At 44.0% G+C, this 18,980-nt stretch overlaps 1 protein-coding gene across 1 annotated transcript; it reads left to right on the top strand.

Moving 5' to 3' along the window:
- Positions 1–976: 976 nt before the first annotated feature.
- Positions 977–5,621, top strand: SLC35E3 (solute carrier family 35 member E3). Its single transcript, XM_086471927.1, has 5 exons — positions 977–1,366; positions 1,579–1,689; positions 3,332–3,490; positions 4,427–4,509; positions 4,958–5,621. The coding sequence occupies exons 1-5, from the start codon at positions 977–979 to the stop codon at positions 5,142–5,144; spliced, it is 930 nt and encodes a 309-aa protein (XP_086328053.1). The 3' UTR covers positions 5,145–5,621.
- The last annotated feature ends 13,359 nt before the right edge of the window (positions 5,622–18,980 follow it).

Genomic DNA, 18,980 nt, shown 5'->3' with positions numbered 1-18,980 from the left:
AGCAAATATTTGTTTGTTTCAATCTGACCTGTCATTATCTAAGTGCAGTGATTGAATGAGCCTCCCTCACCTCTTCGCTGCATGCCGAAGAGCTGCCTCTGAACTGGGAACGTTACTCGGCAAGGGTACAGGGGAGAGGGAAGGGAGGCTGCGGGAGGGTATATGTGGAAAGCAGGGGAGAAGAAACCAGACGCAGGGGGCTGGAGGACAGGAACGTCAAAAGAATGCGGTGAAGGGCCACTGGCACCCCTTCGGAAGAGAGAAGGGCTTGTGCTGGTCTCGGGTACAGGGCGTGGTTGCTAAAATCTTTATGTGATCCTGAACCGGAGGGAAGGTGATGGGTACCTTCAGCCTCCCGAGTCTCAGATTTGTGTAGTGTTCTGGCCCCGTTTACGAGTGTAACTCCACGTTTGGCTGCTTTTCGCTTAACCGGGGAGGGCAGAGCTGCAGTGCAGTCGGGCGAGGGCTTCGGCTCCTTCACCCGCCCCGAGCCTTCCGGCTGTAGACGACGGACGCCGCGTGGGCTATAACTGCACGTACGTATGTTTTGTGTGTGTTTACGGAAATACCCAGCCCAGTTGCCGAGAGGGACTGGTACCCCGAGGAGAGGGTGTGTTTGCCCATCGCCGGACTGGTGGGACAGCGAGGCGGGAGGTGCCTGCGCGGGCGGACTCGGGGAGGGGGGGGTGTCCTTAGGGCCGCTCGGCGCCTTCCCCGTGCGCCTCTCGCTGCCGGCGGGAGCCCGGTTGCAGCTCCCCGCCCCGCCCGGTGCCCCCGGGGGCGGGCAGAGCCGCCGGGGCGCCGCAGCTCCGCCCGCGGGGCTGTGCCGGGCGGGGCCACCGGAAGGCGCGAGCCCACGTGTCCCGGTGGGGGCGGGAGCAGGCGGCGGCAGCGGCGGCGGCCCGGCCGGTTCGCTGGGCTGGCGGCCGGCGGGCTGCCACAGCCGCTGAGTGGCCCCGGCCCTCAGCGGGACGCCATGGGCTGGATGCCGGCGCAGGGTCGGCTGGCGGCGGGGCTGCTGGTGAACCTGGCCGCCTCCATTTGCATCGTTTTTCTGAACAAGTGGCTGTACGTGCGGTTGGGCTTCCCCAACCTCAGCCTCACCCTGGTGCACTTCGCTATCACCTGGCTCGGCCTTTACCTGTGCCAAGCCCTTGGCGCTTTCTCCCCCAAGAGCCTCCAGCCCTCCCAGGTGCTACCCTTGGCCCTCAGCTTCTGCGGCTTCGTCGTCTTCACCAACCTCTCCCTCCAGAGCAACACCATCGGTACCTACCAGCTGGCGAAGGCCATGACCACGCCGGTCATCGTGCTCATCCAGAGCCTGGCTTACGGAAAGACTTTCCCCCTCCGGATCAAGCTTACCCTGGTGAGGAGGCGGCGGGGCTGAGGGCAGCGGGGAGGGGGCGGCCTTGGGCGTCGCCTCAGGCCGGGCGGGCGGAGGGAGGGGGGGGGGGGGCGCGGGGGTCCCCCCGCGCCCCCCCCCCCCCCTCCCTCCGCCCGCCCGGCCTGAGGCGACGCCGAGGGCAGCGGCCCGGCCTAAACCCCCCCACCCCCCCAAATCTCCCTCCACCTCCACAGGTCCCCATCACGTTGGGCGTCTTCCTCAACTCCTACTACGACGTGAAGTTCAGCGTCCTCGGGATGGCGTTCGCCACTTTGGGCGTCCTGGTGACCTCCCTCTACCAAGTGGTGGGTTAATGGCGGGGGTGGGGAGAGGGCGGGAATGTTGGTGGTGGTTGGTCTTCGAGCTGCTGCCCTTTGGTTAGATCACCTTTAAATAACACCCTGCCTTCCAGGAAACCCTCTGTACTCCGTTATTTAGTTAAAAAAAAAAACCAAAAAACCCACCCCAAATAGTCATCATCCACCACAGCCACTGGTGGAATTGTTTAACTGATTGTTCTTGGTGCTAAAAATGGGGGTGTCATCTTTAACATGGTCATGAGCGTAGTTTCAAGGGGTGAAGATGGCTTTATCAGTAAGACTCCACTTTTCTGGAGAGCACAGATTTCCTCCTTGCTGAAGCAAGTACCTTGCCTTTAAGCCTTTCCCTAGAAAGGACATTTTCCAGCCTTTCAGTTAATCCCATGGTTTATCCTTGAGCTATTTACATTTTATCAGCATCCTCCTTCAATTTCTACTGTACACAGTCTAAGGTGTTTTTGTAGATGGTGCATTAATATATATGCACAATATAACCTTCGTGGCTGATGATGATTGAAAAATTAGGTATGTCCAAGGACTGCTTTAGCCCTTTCATGCTGTAACGTTGTACTAACAGCTCACAACCAGTTCATTATCATTTGTGACCGTAAAAGCCTCCTAAATTAGAGCCCCCTGTCATGTGGACGTGATAGTCATCATCAATTTAAATGTAAATTTCTTTGTAACAGATGTACCGTGCCTCCACAAGAAGTGAGGCTCTTTGACCTGTGGTGTGCAGGGTGATAAATAATGGTCTCCTGTCCTGTTTTGGGGCAGGAGGTGGAGAGAGATGCTGCATAATAACTTGAAGTGATGGTGTGTGTACTGGAGAAATGATAGTACCTGAGTGAAATTATTCTGTAATTTTTAAAAAAAAGACTTATCAAGTTTATATGCTGGAATCCATGTTACCAATTAATGTGATTTTTGAAGTATTAAAGTAAACATCATTCTTCAGTATGATATAAAGGTGCATCTTTTGGACAAGATGATCTTCTGATGTCCCTTCCAACCCCTAACATTCTGTGATCCTGTGATCTTTTTGGCTGTAGCATCTATCGTTATAACCATAGATGACTAATGTTCTCTTAAAGCAAGCTACATTGAAAAATCTAAGTTATAGTCAATATTGAAATTAAATCCAGTAAAATTGGAGTAAACTGGTGAAAGAAAGCCAAACGTTTATTGGTTTTGTTAGCTTGTGTGTAGAGGAAAAGGAGAAGAAAGGAGCAAAACCAGATTCTGCTTAGGCAAAGGTGCTCAGCTCCATCATAGACAGGATCTGGAATCTGTCTTGAGAATAAAAGGGAGCTGGCATTTTCTTTCCAGCTCTGCTACTTTTTTGTTCTTCCTCAACTATAATACTTTACCTGCAGGCTATGGGAAAAGGAAGGTTTAGGCACTCAGGCACTGCATATGATTTTCTCTTCACATGGCTTTTGTGTTCACAAGAGACAAACACATGGGCCTCCAGTTAGGCAAAGGTAGAAGATGATGCTCAACAATCTGCTTATGTCGTGTTGTCCACATGAGACTCCTTGTGTTAGTAGCCAGTTTGCTTTTGCTCAAGTTTGCAATTTATGGGGCTTTTTCCATCACATTTAACAGCTTTCTCTTTTGGTTTTAGTGGGTAGGAGCTAAGCAGCATGAGTTGCAGGTAAACTCTATGCAGTTGCTGTACTATCAGGCACCAATGTCCTCAGCTATGTTGTTGTTCATCATACCCTTCTTTGAGCCAGTCTTTGGAGAAGGGGGAATATTTGGGCCCTGGACGCTTTCTGCTGTGGTAAGGCTTTTATTGATCTTATTTAAATAAATAATCATCATTGACGTAGTTAAATTTGATAGTAAGATCTGTTTCTTTGAGAAACAGATTTTTGTACAGTCATTAACTATGATGAGATGAGAGGGGCATGTGCAAGAGAAAAAAAACCCTTGCTGTGTCTGCCCCGCTTCCTCCTAGAGGAGTCTGTCTGTCAATTGATTTACCTCCCTATTCTTGTTTCTGTTTAGAGGGCATCTGAACAACAGGAAAATCTGACAAAATCCAGAAGCTTCCCCTAGTGTATTAAATTAAAAATATGTAAGTGCCCTAGTTCCAGCCCTTTCTGTCCACTCAGAAAAGAGATAAGCATGCTTGCTTTTGACACTCTCAACTCCTCTTCTGTGGAAGGATGCCAGCATGGGTTGTTCTCTAGAATTGCCAGTTTATTTTCACTAAGAAGGCTATAATTTCTCCCTTTATCCTTCTATCTAAAAGAGAGACAGGGGCATATTCTTACCACTGCTGATCGTGCCGCTCAGTGGTGGGTCATTTCTCGTAGCACTGCAGTTTATGAATGGGATAGCAAGTACTCACAGTAATAAACCTGGATTGTTTTGTTGTGACCGTAAATAAGACTTTGTCTCAAAGGTACAGAATGCAACCTCTGTGTGTATGAGTAGCCAGATGTTCCAAATCACTCTTAAATGTTTACTTGAGAGTGGAGGAGAAAAGGCTTGTGGTTATGTCAGTATATGCTTATGGACATCATACCCTGAGCTACTTACACATAGCGCCAGTGCCTCTACTGCTTTGTACTGTTTCTATTTTTGTTCTCCCTATGTTTTTCTTGCCCGATATTTTGTGTTTGAAAGTAAAGGAAACTAAATAATAACCTGGAACGTATCTACAAATGGCCAAAAACGTGTCAGATTACTGATTGTGTCCATTAACCCACAGATAATGGTACTGCTCTCTGGAATAATAGCCTTTATGGTAAACTTGTCCATTTACTGGATCATCGGAAATACGTCACCAGTCACGTATCCTTTGTAACATTAGTTGTTTCTCCTGTTCCCAGATTAATTACGTTAGCATGCATTTGGGCTCATTGACCGTGGGGGAAATTGTTTGCTAACCTGCCTGCTTTCTCTTAAATGGAAAATGGTCATGTTTTACAGTATTTTGGTTCTTTGTTCAGGGTTATATAGATAATGGCATTAACTTACTGACGTGACCGTCATACCTACAAAGAGTATTTACGTTGGCTACCTTGAGGAAGTGTGGGTGTGTCAGTCTGTAGCGTACGATAGGTGCAAGGCTTTAGGTGGAGGTTAATTCTTGTAGCCACAGGGATGCGGGAAAGTTGCACGAGGTGAAGTCAACGTGACGTACCATTGCATGCTTTGGGTGTAATTAATGAAGTTCCCAAGTGGTTATTTTTACAAAAAATAATACTGATATTTGCTGTTATCCTTAACAGGTGTCCAGGTATAACATGTTTGGACATTTCAAGTTCTGCATCACCCTCCTGGGAGGGTGCCTCTTATTTAAGGATCCACTGTCTGTTAATCAAGGCCTTGGGATTCTGTGCACGTTGTTTGGCATCTTGGCTTACACCCACTTCAAACTTAGCGAGCAGGAAAGCAATAAGAGCAAATTGGTTCAGCGTCCATAAAGCAGTGGTTTCTGGAGATTAATAATATTGTGAAGGAAAACAAGTATTTAAGTATGCATTGATTCTAGAATGCACAAAATTGCCTCGTTCATTTAGATCTATGGTTTTAGTTTAACCGCCAGGATCATCATTCTGTAACTAAACCGAATTAACTGAATTATGTAAAATGCTGGGGTTTTGCCATCTCAGTCCGTCCTGTCGTTTTCATTAAATTTAGATGGTAACTAAAAAGAGAAAAAAAGCACACTTCAAATTGCTGTGGAAATTGTACTGAAGTAATTATGTTTCTGCATAGCAAATGAGATCGTGATGGCTACGGTCATAATGCAGAGAGAGGCAGAAAGGAAAGGAATCCAGTCTTTGTGATCTTGCCAGTATTGCTGTTGCGAAGAAACTTGGAGGCACTTTTATGCAGATGTTCTGGTCTGTAGTGATGCTTCCTCCTTTTTATCTGGTGAATCACGAAGAGGAAACATACTTTTTTCAGTAGTTTTAAAAAGGGCTGCCAAGCTCATTCCTAGTTCTCATATGCTTGCTTATCTATGTTTTGTCTTCAGCACATTCATAGGTCTTGGCTGAAGAAAGTAGGTAGAATTACAGGTGGGGAGGGACTAGAGGAGACATTGGAAAACATGAAGTCACAGGGCAAGCTATAGAACAGTGGGAAATCGGATCGAAACACTTGTATTTTTCTTTTGGTCCATCAGGACATTAGTGAAGTCATTCATGTTTTAAAAAATTATGGTACTGCTTTATCATTTTCTCTATGTCAGAACCAAGGCTTTACACGAGATCTGGTAAATACTCACGAGCCTAATAAAATCTCTGATTTTGTGGCAATAACCAAATATTTTGCAGCCCTTGCACACAGACACCCATGCTAAATACATTTTGGAGAAACCTTCGGAAGGGTCACCGTCTGCAGTGGCCGTGAAGGTTGCCCGGTTCTCTCCCCTGCCGGCAGCCCCCCCTCCCTCGCTCCCTCGCCTGTCCCCAAGAGTTACCTTCGGTGGGATCTGCAGATCTGTCGGTTGTCCTTGTTTCGGGGGGAGGCCCAGGCGCTGTCTGGGCCGTGCTGGGTAGGCAGCGTTTCCTCAACAGACAGTCCCTGGAAACGTATTGGAGTGACTGAAGAGTGCAAGGTGGGACCTGCTTCTGCTCTAATTCAGGAATACTTTGAAAACTATTTTATGACCGTATTGAGCACTGATTTTGACAACGTGGAAGGAAGAAGTTGAGTGCTGTTCTATTTAAAAAAAGAAAGAAAAAATAACCGCTTTCAGTAAATCTGGTGAGAACATATGTTTGCTAGATTTGCAGGGTTAGAATTTAACTGCAGTATCTTAATTCTTACATTTCGGGGTTCATTTTATCTGCATCTACCTCTATCAGATTTTAAGAGGGGAATTACATGGACAAAACCAGATATTTAAGTTTTACAACCACCGACAGAAATGATATTTAGTTCCTTTAAGCTTTTTACAATATAGGTAACAAGTCTTTGTGTAGGAAACAATGCAGCTCTTCTCAAGCTTGTAAATTATTTATTCTGTTACAGCATTCTTGATTTAAGAAACAGTTATTTCTCTGTGTAACCTAAGTTTACACCGTAATACTCTATGTCATTTCAGAGTTAGAAATACCTGAATAATTTTACATCTTTACCAGCTGTGTCTTAGACATTATACTGATCCAAGGATAATTTTTTGTATATGTTTTTATAAATCTATATGATTAGTTTAAAAGTACAGCCTGGACTACTGAAAGATGTGTTCAGACAGTCAATCTCTGATGCATATCCTTCAGGACACACACTGAGAAAGCCATTTGCATTAATTTGTGCTGTGCACAAGTTCTTCTAAAAGGAAGATGGACTGCAAAGACTCTTACAGTTAGAAAACAACAACGGAATTAGAAGCCTGAATGACAACAATATTTGGGATGAGACTGATGTAAATATATGTAAAGTGGTAGAATGAACGAAACAACCATGTCTGAAAATACAAAAGACTCCTTAAGGAGAGGAGCAGATCTGCAAGAGAAAATTAAAGGTATCATTAAAACAATACATTATAAATACAGTCTGTTGCTGGAATGTGTAAGTCGTGGAGGTCACTTAAGTAACGTGATTTTTTTTTTTTCGTATATTCAAGAGCTCTCCTTTGAGATTTGTATCTGACAAGTAATGTATCTTGAACTTTGTCATATGGTCTGAAATATTAAATCCAGGAGGCTTGTGTCATTGTGGGATAAATAGATCTTTGTATGTATTATTTCTTTGGATACCATGTGTAGGGTGGGAATAAATTTTTAATCTTGACTAGTATCTGCTTATTGCAGAGGAGAACAGTTGTTCTTGGCTTTTTTCATCGTCTGCTTGCATTGCATACCCTTTGGGGGTTTAGGTGTGTATGAGACAAAATGGTGCCACTTGGATTTCTGTCTGTATCAATATTTCAAGGAGTTTGCGTGTTTTGGGGCTGAACTCATGAAACAAATCAGGGAACTAATATGTTTTCCTGCTAATTATGTGTATTTCAATCAGTTTTGGCTTTCCTGAAAGTGAAATCAGAGACTTGGCATCGTTAACAACATGTAGTCATCGCCCTATATGTGCCATCGCAATTGGAGCCATGTTGTACAGACCCTGGTGTTTACTACTTGCTTTTCATTTTACCTCATATTCTGAGTATGACTAAACCATGGTAACAAGATGGACCCTGGTCCTTTTCTGCCATTGAGTGCTTATATTCGCAGTCCTTACTTTAAAAAGCTACCTACTGTTGGTGTAGTTCCAGTGGAAACACTAGCGTAGATACCAGGGTGGCATTTAAAACCAAAAGCAGATCCAGATGATTCTGATTAAAATGAGTGACTGGCGGTAAGTTATCTGTGCTAGCCTTGTCGCTGAAAACACTCTAGAACAACGTGGATGAGGTTTTTTCAGTTTCCCCAAAGGAATAGGAGGTATGCTTTCACCTAAGAGATACTCAGTTCAAAACTTGATGTTACCTTTAACTTTCATAGCTCGGCACTTGTTTGACAGATTTGGCATCTGGTTTTGTACGACTTGCCAAGTTGTGGCAGGCTCAGGGGGCGCTGTGCCAGAGGAGTTTTCCTGTTGATGGGTGAACAGCTACTCTCTCAGACTTGAGGCTGGAGGAGAGTGGTTTGCTGCTGCTGCTACACGTATGAAAAGGAGGTTTGTCTTGCAGGAGGATACTTCCTTCAAGACAGAGCTGCAATTCAGCAGGAAGTATCCTCTCTGTCTCATCCCATGAAACGAATGCACAGTGATGGCCCGTGGCTAAAGCAACATTAAAGCCTTGTTTGGGCTACCCGTAGCTTTTATTAAATTCAATGAGGTAAAAATCTCTTTTTTATAATGTCTTATATAAAAGAGCTTCAGAAGGGAGGGTTATGACATTTCGGTGTACAGCTAACGTCTAATCCATGTCTAGTTTGTCACATCTTCTGCAACATCTATCAAAAGGTAATGATGGAGCTGGTAACTGGCCGTATATATTTATACCGTTGGGCTGCTTCAGCATACACTGCAGCAATACTGGGCTACGAACACTGGCATGCTGTTAGTGTGTTTAGCAGTGATTTAGAAAAAGGAAAAAAGAAGGTGCTCCCTAAGTGCTTAGGAAAGGAAAAAGAAGGCTCACTGACAGGTGACAGAGCTTTTTATCTTCTTGCTTTTAACAACAAACATGAGGCTTGCACTTTAAAGGAATTCAGAGCGCAGGCCTTGGTGTCCCTCAGATCACCTTTCATAATAAGATTTTTCTCCCAAGATGTCTGTTTTGCTCCCAGTTACATAGTTGGTGTCCTACCTGGGTTTTAAAAGAAGCAGAGTTTGGATTGCTGACTTGCAAGTGTTTGCTTGTGTTAAGGGTTTTTTCCTCTTAAAATTTTATGTTAGCTATTCAGAACCCAACTTTGCTCTTTAATGAGAAAACAGAAGAGAAAGGAATGTTGAATAAATGAAAGAAGACTGGATATATAGTGAAGATATGTTTTATTTTGCACAGGAACTTCACTTTTCTAACTGTGAAGATGCAGCCTTTTCTGTTTCTTTCTCTACTGTTATAATTGGGTAGATGCACAAAAGCACCAGCTTTCTGCTCCATACAAATTCACTCTCTTCCTGCTGGTGCACTCTCTCTGATCACAGTCTCAGCCTTCCATTTGACAGCTCAGTTGCTGCAAAGATGATTGGGATGTCAGCCACAGAAGGTTAAGAACATGATGTGAAAAACTATCAGCAGGAGCTGATATAATTTTAGGTAATGAGAAATCCTATTCTAAGACACAGAGACATCTTACCAAAAAAGACCTGTGCTAAGCAGCAGGGAGTGGTGTGGGTTTATCTCCAGGCAGGTATTGCAAAGAATGCAAGAGCTGAATTGTACGAATGCTTGCTACGCTGCAGTAGCTGACAAATTTAGTTTAAACTGGCTTTTAATAATATAAAAATTGAAAATATAAATGCCATGCAAAAAAATAAATAGCTGGATTCAGACAGTATAAAATCTTTGCCAGATTCGTCCCACAGCGATGGTTAACCTTCCTGAGAGAAGGGAGCTATTGTTCTGCCTCCCCTTCACCCAGTGATGCTGGGCTTAGTGAAGGAGGGTTTGTGTTCCCGAAAGCTGGTCTGCTTTTTTTCAACTGTATCAGTTGGTCCAATGAAAACATATCACCTCTGCCCACAGAGCTTGTCTCGCTGGAGTTACTGTTTCTGCCTTCATCTCACTGACTTGGATCGTGCTCCTAGCTTCCTCCAGCAGCTGAAAGGTCTAAGGGACCCTGGGGAGTAGGAAATACTCTGTTGCCTCGTGTAACTGCAGTGCCCAGTCAGTCCTGCTGCAGGGGATCCAGCCCAGCCCAAAGGGTCATAGTTACGATCTGCAGTACAACAAGAACTAAAGAAAGGGGAAACGTGATCCCTTTTCTTTGCTTTAGTTGTAAGGTGGTTACTAACCCTTTCAAATTTTAGTCCTTGTCATTTCCCTTTAGTAGGGGTATAAGAAAGCTCCCTTTCCTGTTTCACTCTGCCCTTTCTGTATAAACTATAATTATGCCATATTTTAGGGAATTCTGGAATTGAGGCAGAAATTGTATTCACTGCTCACATAAATACATTGACCTCATGCAGTTGCTTGAGTGTTGCTTTTTTTTTTTTTTTTTTTTTAACCTAGGGACCCTTGACTGCTTTCCGAATCCAGAAAAAAAATAATTGCCTAAAATACAGGAGTTAACCTGAATTAAGAGGTGATTTGCCAGCTCAGGAGTTGCATGGTTGCATGTGCCTTCCCAGCTGCACCAGCTCAGTACCTAACAGGCACAATGGGCTGCCTTTATAATGGAAAGGCAGGAACAGACATGAACAGATTAGACATAATGTAATGAAAGTAAATTATATATTTAGAAGCAAGTAATGGGGATGATCCAAAGGTTGCTTGAGGATTAGCATTGCAAGGATACATTCTGATTTGTTAGTGGCTTCACTGGAATATGAATACAAGCCTTTCGTCTGAAGGCACATGGTTATATTTAAGGAGCTCCAAGTAGCCCAGCACTGCCGTGTGGGTAACTAGCACACGCAGGATGCACATGCAGGACGCACATGCAGGCTAGCAGTGTGCCAGAAAAGAGCAGGATTATTTTTAGAACCATAGACGGTTGTGTCACATCCAGGAAGTGCAGGGAGGAGATCTCTGGTCGAAGCACAGCATAAGAATGTAATTTTTAATGACCTTGGCACAGAAAACAGTTGTATTTTTTATGAAGCAGAGGCTGAGAAGCAAACTTGTTTAAAGGAGCTGTGTGCTGATCGGGTGAAGCACACAGAGTAATCATGGCTACTGGGACCATGGAACAGAAGTGGCTGTGATAAAAAAAAAAAAAAATAAGCGAGACTGTGGATTAAGAGACAACTGAGAGGAGTATAGACAGTATACATCTTGGCAGGTTTTTAAATATAAGGTCTAAGTTTAGATACTTAACTCCACGATTAGGCATCTGAATAGTAGGGTCAGATTTGCCAGTGCAAACTTCTTCCCTTTCAATTGTACTTAATAGAGAATGGCATGTGCCCAGCATTTCTAGAAATGAAGCTGCATAGTTGACAAGTTTGGCATTTTTTTTTGGTCTCCAACTAAATTAGGTATGCTGTTTAACAAAGAAATGGAGTCCTTGTTCTGCTTCCTTACTCTGTCTGCAATGTTTTTAATCCTCCTTACTCTTTGGGGAAAAAGAAGCCACTTGTGCACTTTTATTTTCAGTTTCATAACTAACTACAGTGACTGAATAGGTTTTGTTTTACAATACACTGGAGTTGCTTATTAAAAACTTTTATTAAGACCCTGTCATTTATCTACATGTGCGCATGTTGATTCCACCCAAGTTTCTGTCTCTGTGCTGAATGAAAAAAGCAGCTCCGATTATACAGCATCAACTGTTGTGAAATAAAGCACTTCTCTCCAAGGAGTGGAAATGCAATGTTAAGGTTTTCTGGGATCCAAAGTGGTTTACTTGTTAAATGCATTTCTTCTGGTGGTTAGTCAAAAACTGGTTTCCTATTTGTTAATCCAGTTGAGAGGAGAAACTGACAGTGGTGGTCATACGTCCCTTCAGGCAATTATGACACATTTCTGAAAACACACGATCTCACTTTTCTGAGCAGTAAGATGATGCTTCTGATCAGGATTAACAGTGTACCAATGTTTTTTATCAAGTATCATTCCCCAGAGACCCACTATTTCAGCTTTTCTTCAGGTGCAGTTTGCGTAAGACTTTGGTCTACAGGTAGAAAAAAAGAGGGAGAGACGTAGTAGATTTGTTTCCCAAACAAAGCCCAAGCAAAAGTTTCCTATAAAGGCAATTTTGATTCCTGGATAGCTTTGCCTTTATCAGGAGTGGACATGTAAACCTTAATTCTATACCCCTAAACCTACAGTCTCAACGAGGTCCAGCTGACAGCAGAGTGGATGGACACATGGGAGGTTGGCACTGAGCTGGGGTTGCTCAGCACTCACAGTTAAGTTGTTTTTATAGAAGTAGATGCAAGATTACAGAAACAGCTGTACTTGACTGTCGTTCAACTCTCATCTTGGATGCTGAAGAGAGAAATTAAAATACAGGTAGCTTGAAAATAAAAAACTTTGGGAAACTAGCAGATCTAGTGAAAGACACGCTTTTAGCACAAAAATATGAGATGGCAGAGTCAGTGGAATGGCATGTTACTGCTTAAAGGCACACGTCCTGCTCACCCCCAGCCGCTTGATCTGTCTGAACTGGGAGATTGATCTGACCCTCTGCTAGGCAGAACAGCCATGACTGGTTCAGAGAGCAAGTTGATGCGTTACTGTGAGGCAGGCAAGTTCAGTGGTGGGACAAGGGAGAAGAGTGACACCACACGGCTAGAAACAGGATTGAGGGAAGCGGGGCAGGGTGGGAGACACCTCTTTCAGTAGTCAGATGTAATGTCCACACGCCCAGCCTCAGAAACAAAACGGCGACAAAGCACGATTTTCATGTACAGCTACCAACCTCTTGGCCAGAAGCCCTCAAATTGTTTCTCAAGCACTCCACAACGTATTTATCTACCTGTAAGTGGTCTTGAAATCTTTGGGAGACTGGCTGACTCTGAGCCTCAGTGGCCCATTGCCTGCCTCTGCAGCCTCCCATGGGCTGGCAACTCACTATTCTCCTTGTTCCCTGTATAAAGGGAAGATCTTTGGAAGGCTTATATGTGGGTCCTGTTTTTCAATGTGCTCTATTTAGCTGAACCATTCTGTGCCACATCAGCTGTTTCTGCTTCCGTGAAGACAGCTTTACTCATTTGAAAGCCTATAATAGCTCACAGGGTGTCACACAAATCAGAAATCATTTGGATATTATTTTTAAAAGCTGGTTAATTTTCTAATCAGTCACTTGTCCCTAAGCAAGCCAGGATTTAAATATCTTGTGGTGAAGTATTCTGAGTGTTTTCATTCAGTGTAGAAGTAAGATAAGCAGTCCCCTGATCTCCGGAGTTTCCTTTTAGAAATTGATGTAAATCAATGCATACAAAGATATCTAAAGAAATTCTTTTAGGATGTGACAACCTTATAGACTAACAGGATTTAACATTTTGGGGGCTAGGAGTAACAAACTTCTGGAAAGACTTTTCTGTAAAAGTGGCTTGACAGGATTGGGTTGTAGCAGAAGAAGAAGCTGGAGATAAGGGGCTCTAGAGAGACATTGCTTGCATTGAAAACTGGAAGAAAAACCTAGTTAAAATGGAGAGCTGATATGCATGTATAAAGCCTAGATAAAACCATAACGTTTCCTTAGTTTTACTGCAGACATCTCTTCAATCTTGCATAAAGTAATTGTATGGCTGCGTGAACCAACGGGGCTCTTAACTCTTTTGCGTGCGCACAAGCTGACAGTGATGTGGGACAGTACTGCTCCCCAGCTACCTGCAGCTTCTCTTCCGGAGAGGATTGTCCTTTCCCGTCTGTGTCAGCAAAGAGGAATGTGTGCCCATGCCGTGGTCTCCCTTGGACGCAATCATTTGAGTAATGGTTTAACTTGCCAGACTGTGAACTGAACCCGCTGCGATGTGGGTAGTGATCCCTCCGACTCACTGTGTTGCAAGGGCAGTAACTCTTGCTAAGACAGTACCATCAACAGCAGAGGGAAGTGATGTCTTGTGCTGGAGCAACTTGATTTGCTAGAGCTGTTTGATCAAGCTATAATAGCAACAGCAAATCATGCCCACTAGTAGGCAAAGAAATATCAAGATCGTAATTTTGGAACTGATAGGATCATGAGAGTGTCTTTACAAAAATATAGTAACATTTACCCAGGCTGGTACAAGATACTACAGATCGAAACAGTGAATAGATAAGGAGGAGAGTGTTTTTTCAAGTACATGGCACTGTTTATCCAGAGGAGCCACGTGTTTAGTAAGTAATAAGACTGAGACAGGAGATCTTGACAGATATAGGACACTATTCACCAGACCTCGTATAACAAAAGGTGCCATATATCTCAGCAATTAGAGACAATCAGAAGAACTCACCAGACTACAAAGCTCTGTTAGATAAGATAACCTGAAAGAAAAATCATTTAAAAAAAAAAAAAAATCCCTCAAAAAAGTTAAAGGAAGTCTGAACTTTTCAACTTTAGGAAACAGTGTGCAGCCTTAATAGGCTTATTAACTTCTCTGCCCAGAAGATGCATAATGATATGCTAATGAAACATACAATGCATGATGCAAAGGGGGGTACATGTTAAGGGGTAAAAATGTAGTATATGTAGTAGGCGGATCGGGAAGTCTGTGCCTTCCTAGTACCTTAGCAATGGGGAATGGGAGAGGGTCCTATGTGGCTGGGAAATTAGGATAAAAAGGGGCCTGCGACCCCAGCAACTTTGAGAGACCCCACGGGATATGCCCAGTGGACTCTCCCTTTATTCAAATAAAGTTTATTTTTACAGGATTCCTCTGTCTCCTTTGTGAACACCAACCACTGGTGCCAGGATTTTCCGCATAGAACTGTGAAGCTTTGAAAGTGATGGGAAGATTAGCCACAAGATGAGAGAGTCTCACTTCTCAGTCTTTAATCAAAAAGTTGCCACAGTAAAATGTGTGTATTTGCTATCACAAAGGAAATTCCCCTAATATCTGCACAAGTGGAATGCAAAATACACAGCTGAGACATGCTCTCTACAGATGTCAAGATGTACATTTCCAAAGAAGCTTTCACAGAAGAGAACAGGTTCAGTTTGAAGTACAGAGCAAATGAGCTATAAAACAGAATGGCCTGCAAATTACCATCATAAGTGTCTTCATTGGTACAATCAACCCAACTCATCTTGCAAAGAAAGCTTTCCTCTCCTTTGCACAGGCAAAAGGTGGCTATGGCTAACTAAAGTAATTATCAGTGTTTGCTTCTCCCCAAGGACCACCTGAGGGAAACTTCTGGGAATTTGGAACCAGTTCTATCACAGGAGATACTGCAGGGGCTTATCAACCCAGGTGAAGGTAACGGCAGGACATTCAAGGTGTGGTTAGATGATAAGGGAAAGACCACTAAATGGCTCCCTGCCTGCATAAGCGGTGATCTCCTTATTTCCATTTCCCAGTTCTCTGCTTCCAGCTGTGTGTTCCCCCACTGCTTTCCTTGTGATGTCTCATGTGCTGCATGATAAAGCAAGCTGACATACTAGCAGCAAATAAAAGTAAATATCCTGCTGTTGAATCAGCTAAATCTGTGGTCAAATGAGCCAAAGCCAGCTCAAAGAAATACTTGGCTAGGAATGTACAGCTCCTGTCAAGGCCATTGTTCCAACAATTAGATGGGCATTAGATGGGCTCAGGACATTCTTTCAATGAGCTATTTGAGGGGCTTAGCTGCATCACCTAACCATGCAAGGTGGCTGAGTCAATCCAACACCACACTGCTTCCAAAAAAGGTCTCACCATCAGAGCTTGCAGCCAGCAGTGAGGAGACAAGGAGGAGAACAGGCCACCTCTTTCACAGTGGCATGCTCTGAAATGAGCCAAGCTTTCTGTAAGCTTCACCTTCGGTAGTGCTGCTGCCTAAGCTAGCTGGAGCCGATCCTACCTTTTCCCCTGCCTACCTGTCTGCTGCCATTTGAGTGACATCCTGGCCCAGCCGCTGTGTAAGTACTCTGGACCACCTCAGGGAACTGCTCTGCAGAAAAAAAAATGCATTATTTCTCAGGTGTGCCAGCTCACTTTATGCCACAGATGCACAAATATCTGTGCCAGTATAACAGAAGGGGCAGCAAGAGGATGGAAGAGGTGGATGGGAACAGATCTCTGTGAAGCAGCATGCCGGCCAAAGAAATGCACGCTGAATCTTCACTATCTCACCATTAAACACAATCATTTTACCGTGGCTGTGCAGCTGAGTAAGCCTCACAACTGATAGGTTTCTTTGAGCAGAGTAGGTATAGTAGATATTGTGGCATTTCCTGCACTGAATGAGTTAAAGATCAGGATAGGCAATCACCTGCCAAAAGGGATGGTCTGTGTTCTACCAGACCTTCTTCAGCAGATACAGGAGAAAACAAATGTTCTCATGGATCCTCTTCAAATTTTGTATTTTGGTGTAGAAAGCCAGAAGACCTGTGCTCTCAAATATCTCACTGCAGTGCATTTCTGGATATGTTTGTGTGAGGCTTGTTTTGCTTATGTGAGGAAACTGCAGCCTGTCTCCTCACAGCCAAGTCATGATGCAGCAATATCTTAGAGATCCACAATGATGGATTTGGGATTTTTTCCCTTGTGAGTAACACTACTGTGGTGTATTTTTCTCAAGGTGTCCTACCATGATGTGTCCCTCTGGCCTTGGCTCATATCTGAACAACACGGTGTTAAGATAAGTAAGGTGGGTCAGAAGTCAAAGCTCAGCGCCTGCGTGCATCTCCAGGTACACAAAGAAAGGTGGAAGAAACTGCCAAGAAAAATGCACAGCCTCAAAACTACCACAGCTACAAAAAAAAAGATCGTTTTTAAACGACAGGAGTGATCTAAACTAAGATGCTAAGATGGACCCTGTGAAACCAGCCGGCTGAAGGAATGCCAAAAAGTCCATGCACTTGCTTTCTCTGGAGGCACGAGGTACCTGCGGTATTAATACTTCGATGGGACCAGCCAAAGCACAGAACAGCATTTTGCATGGCTGCTTCCCCCGCAGTCAGAGTTTAGCTCGTGTCCTGCTTTTCCCGCAGCATCGATGGGTTGGTGTGGGTTTTCTCTGTTCCGCGGAGCCGCTGCAGTTGGGAACTTCTCTCTACTCCACCAGACCCCTCTGCCGCCAGCCTGGCGGGGGTGGGTGAGGGGGCACGGGGCGCTCACCTCCGCCAAGCACTCACAGACCGACCGCCTGGGTTGGTTCTTCCTCTCTCTCTCCCCCCAAACCTTGCCTTCCTCAAGAACGCAGTGGGTGTTACCCTGATCTCTATTGCCCTCCGGTACTGAGGAAGAGGTTTCCATTTGTAGGGCAGCTGGGGCAGGGGATTCCCCTTGCTTTTCCTGTTTCTTATTTAGTAAAAAAAAAAAATTAAAAAAAATCCGGTAACAAAACCAAGTCATGAACAAGAACTACCTGCCTTGTTCAAGTTTCTCTAGTACAGCTGGACCTGTCGGACCCCTCCTCAGCCTAAAACATGCCACATACTGGAAACCAGTACCAGGTGGCTTTCAGCTGGAAGCTACGAAGAACTAAAACTCTACAACAACAGAAGAAAGGCAGGGTATGAAATAGAAGGATATTAAAACACCTCAGAAAAAGGAGTAAACCCTCTTGCTGTATGTTTCTTTATTGATCCAATTCTACAAACATTTTCACGTGTAATTACCAAAAATCAGGACATGTAAGAATATTTGCAGAATAGTTTGCAAGCTTTTTCTATGAAATATTTTTTATATGTTTAAAGAGTATATACATTAAACATACCGTGGAAATATTAACAAAATCTGCAAAGTAGCAATGACATGGAGGGGAGATGGAGACAAAGAATATGCAAGCACTGGGAGAAAAACGCTGTAGGGGGCAAAGCTGAGAAATTCAGGGGTGAATGTAAAAAAGAAGCTCAAGACAGTGATGGTCATCCTAACCAGTGTCTGGCATCTGAACTCCAGAATGCCAAAATCCCACTTTCTTAGCATTTCTCACTGCAGCTGTGGGAATGGAAGACATGTATGAGAGCTTTTCCCTTAATACCTGCGACTGTCATGTTCTAGGGCTTCGGCACCCATCTCGGCACAAGCAGATTAATCATCAAGGCCGTTGCAGCAGAACTGCCCGCTGCATCTCTGTGGGTCACAGAACTCCTCCCAGAACACTCAGCTATCTTCTTAGCTAGCTCAGTTCCCTGAAGTTGTCCAGGCCTTTGGAAGGGCCTGGGTGCTTACACTTAAACCGTTGCACCTGGTCTTACAGGTCTTCCACAGAAGAGTTTTCTCTATGGTAGATCGCCTTTGAAGGACAAATAATTTTTGCAGAGTTCTTTAGATTTCCAAGATCTTTAGGGACATTTGCCTGTTCTGTTACAGCACAGAAATATTTCCTGCTTTGGTCTCCCTTGACAGTAGTAGTCCATTAATTCTGGGAGATAAGGTTTAGCCCCTACTCCCCCAGCCCTTTCTTACCAGGGAAAAAGAGCTGTGAGATGAACTGTGAGTAGCTGCACAATGGTAAATTGATACAATTGATGAACAGATGGAGCCTAAATGCTGAGGCTAAATAGCTGCTTTCCATGTTTTAGGTAGTCTTTCTGAGAGCGATGGACAAACCTTGAGGATCAATGGAAGGAACAGGTCAAACAGGACCGTTAAGAACATCAGCGAATAAACATCCTTAACACTCACTAATATGATTATGTCATATTGATAAGATACTTTGACGATCCTGTCAGGCTATTGCCAATGCAGAGTGAGATGACTTCGTTGTGTTCTTTGTGGAGATGCAAGTACAGAAAAGCTATACATGTGGACTGGAGGAAAAAAATCATATGATCAGACATTAATAAAAATGAAGGATGCAAGTTCTAAGATACTTCAGAAATCTAAACCCTCTGATTCCAACTACTGCTAGAAGAAGAAATCTGGGAAAAGATCACTCAAGATGAAAGTACAACGTGTGGCCTACTACAACTACATCATAACTTTCTGGACATGAGGGCAAGAGTCCTGGTTTGGCTGGGATAGAATCACAGCCCAGCCACGCTAGGCAGGCTGTTAGCAGTTTTGAGGCAGGGCAGCTGACCTGAGTGAGCTACAGGTGTAGCCCATACCATAATGTCATG

This window comes from Leptosomus discolor, chromosome 1 (assembly GCF_034619465.1).
Source record: "Leptosomus discolor isolate bLepDis1 chromosome 1, bLepDis1.hap2, whole genome shotgun sequence".
Taxonomy (NCBI): domain Eukaryota; kingdom Metazoa; phylum Chordata; class Aves; order Leptosomiformes; family Leptosomidae; genus Leptosomus; species Leptosomus discolor.
The sequence above is the reverse complement of the archived record's forward strand: the minus strand, read 5'-3'. Positions and strand labels throughout refer to the sequence as shown.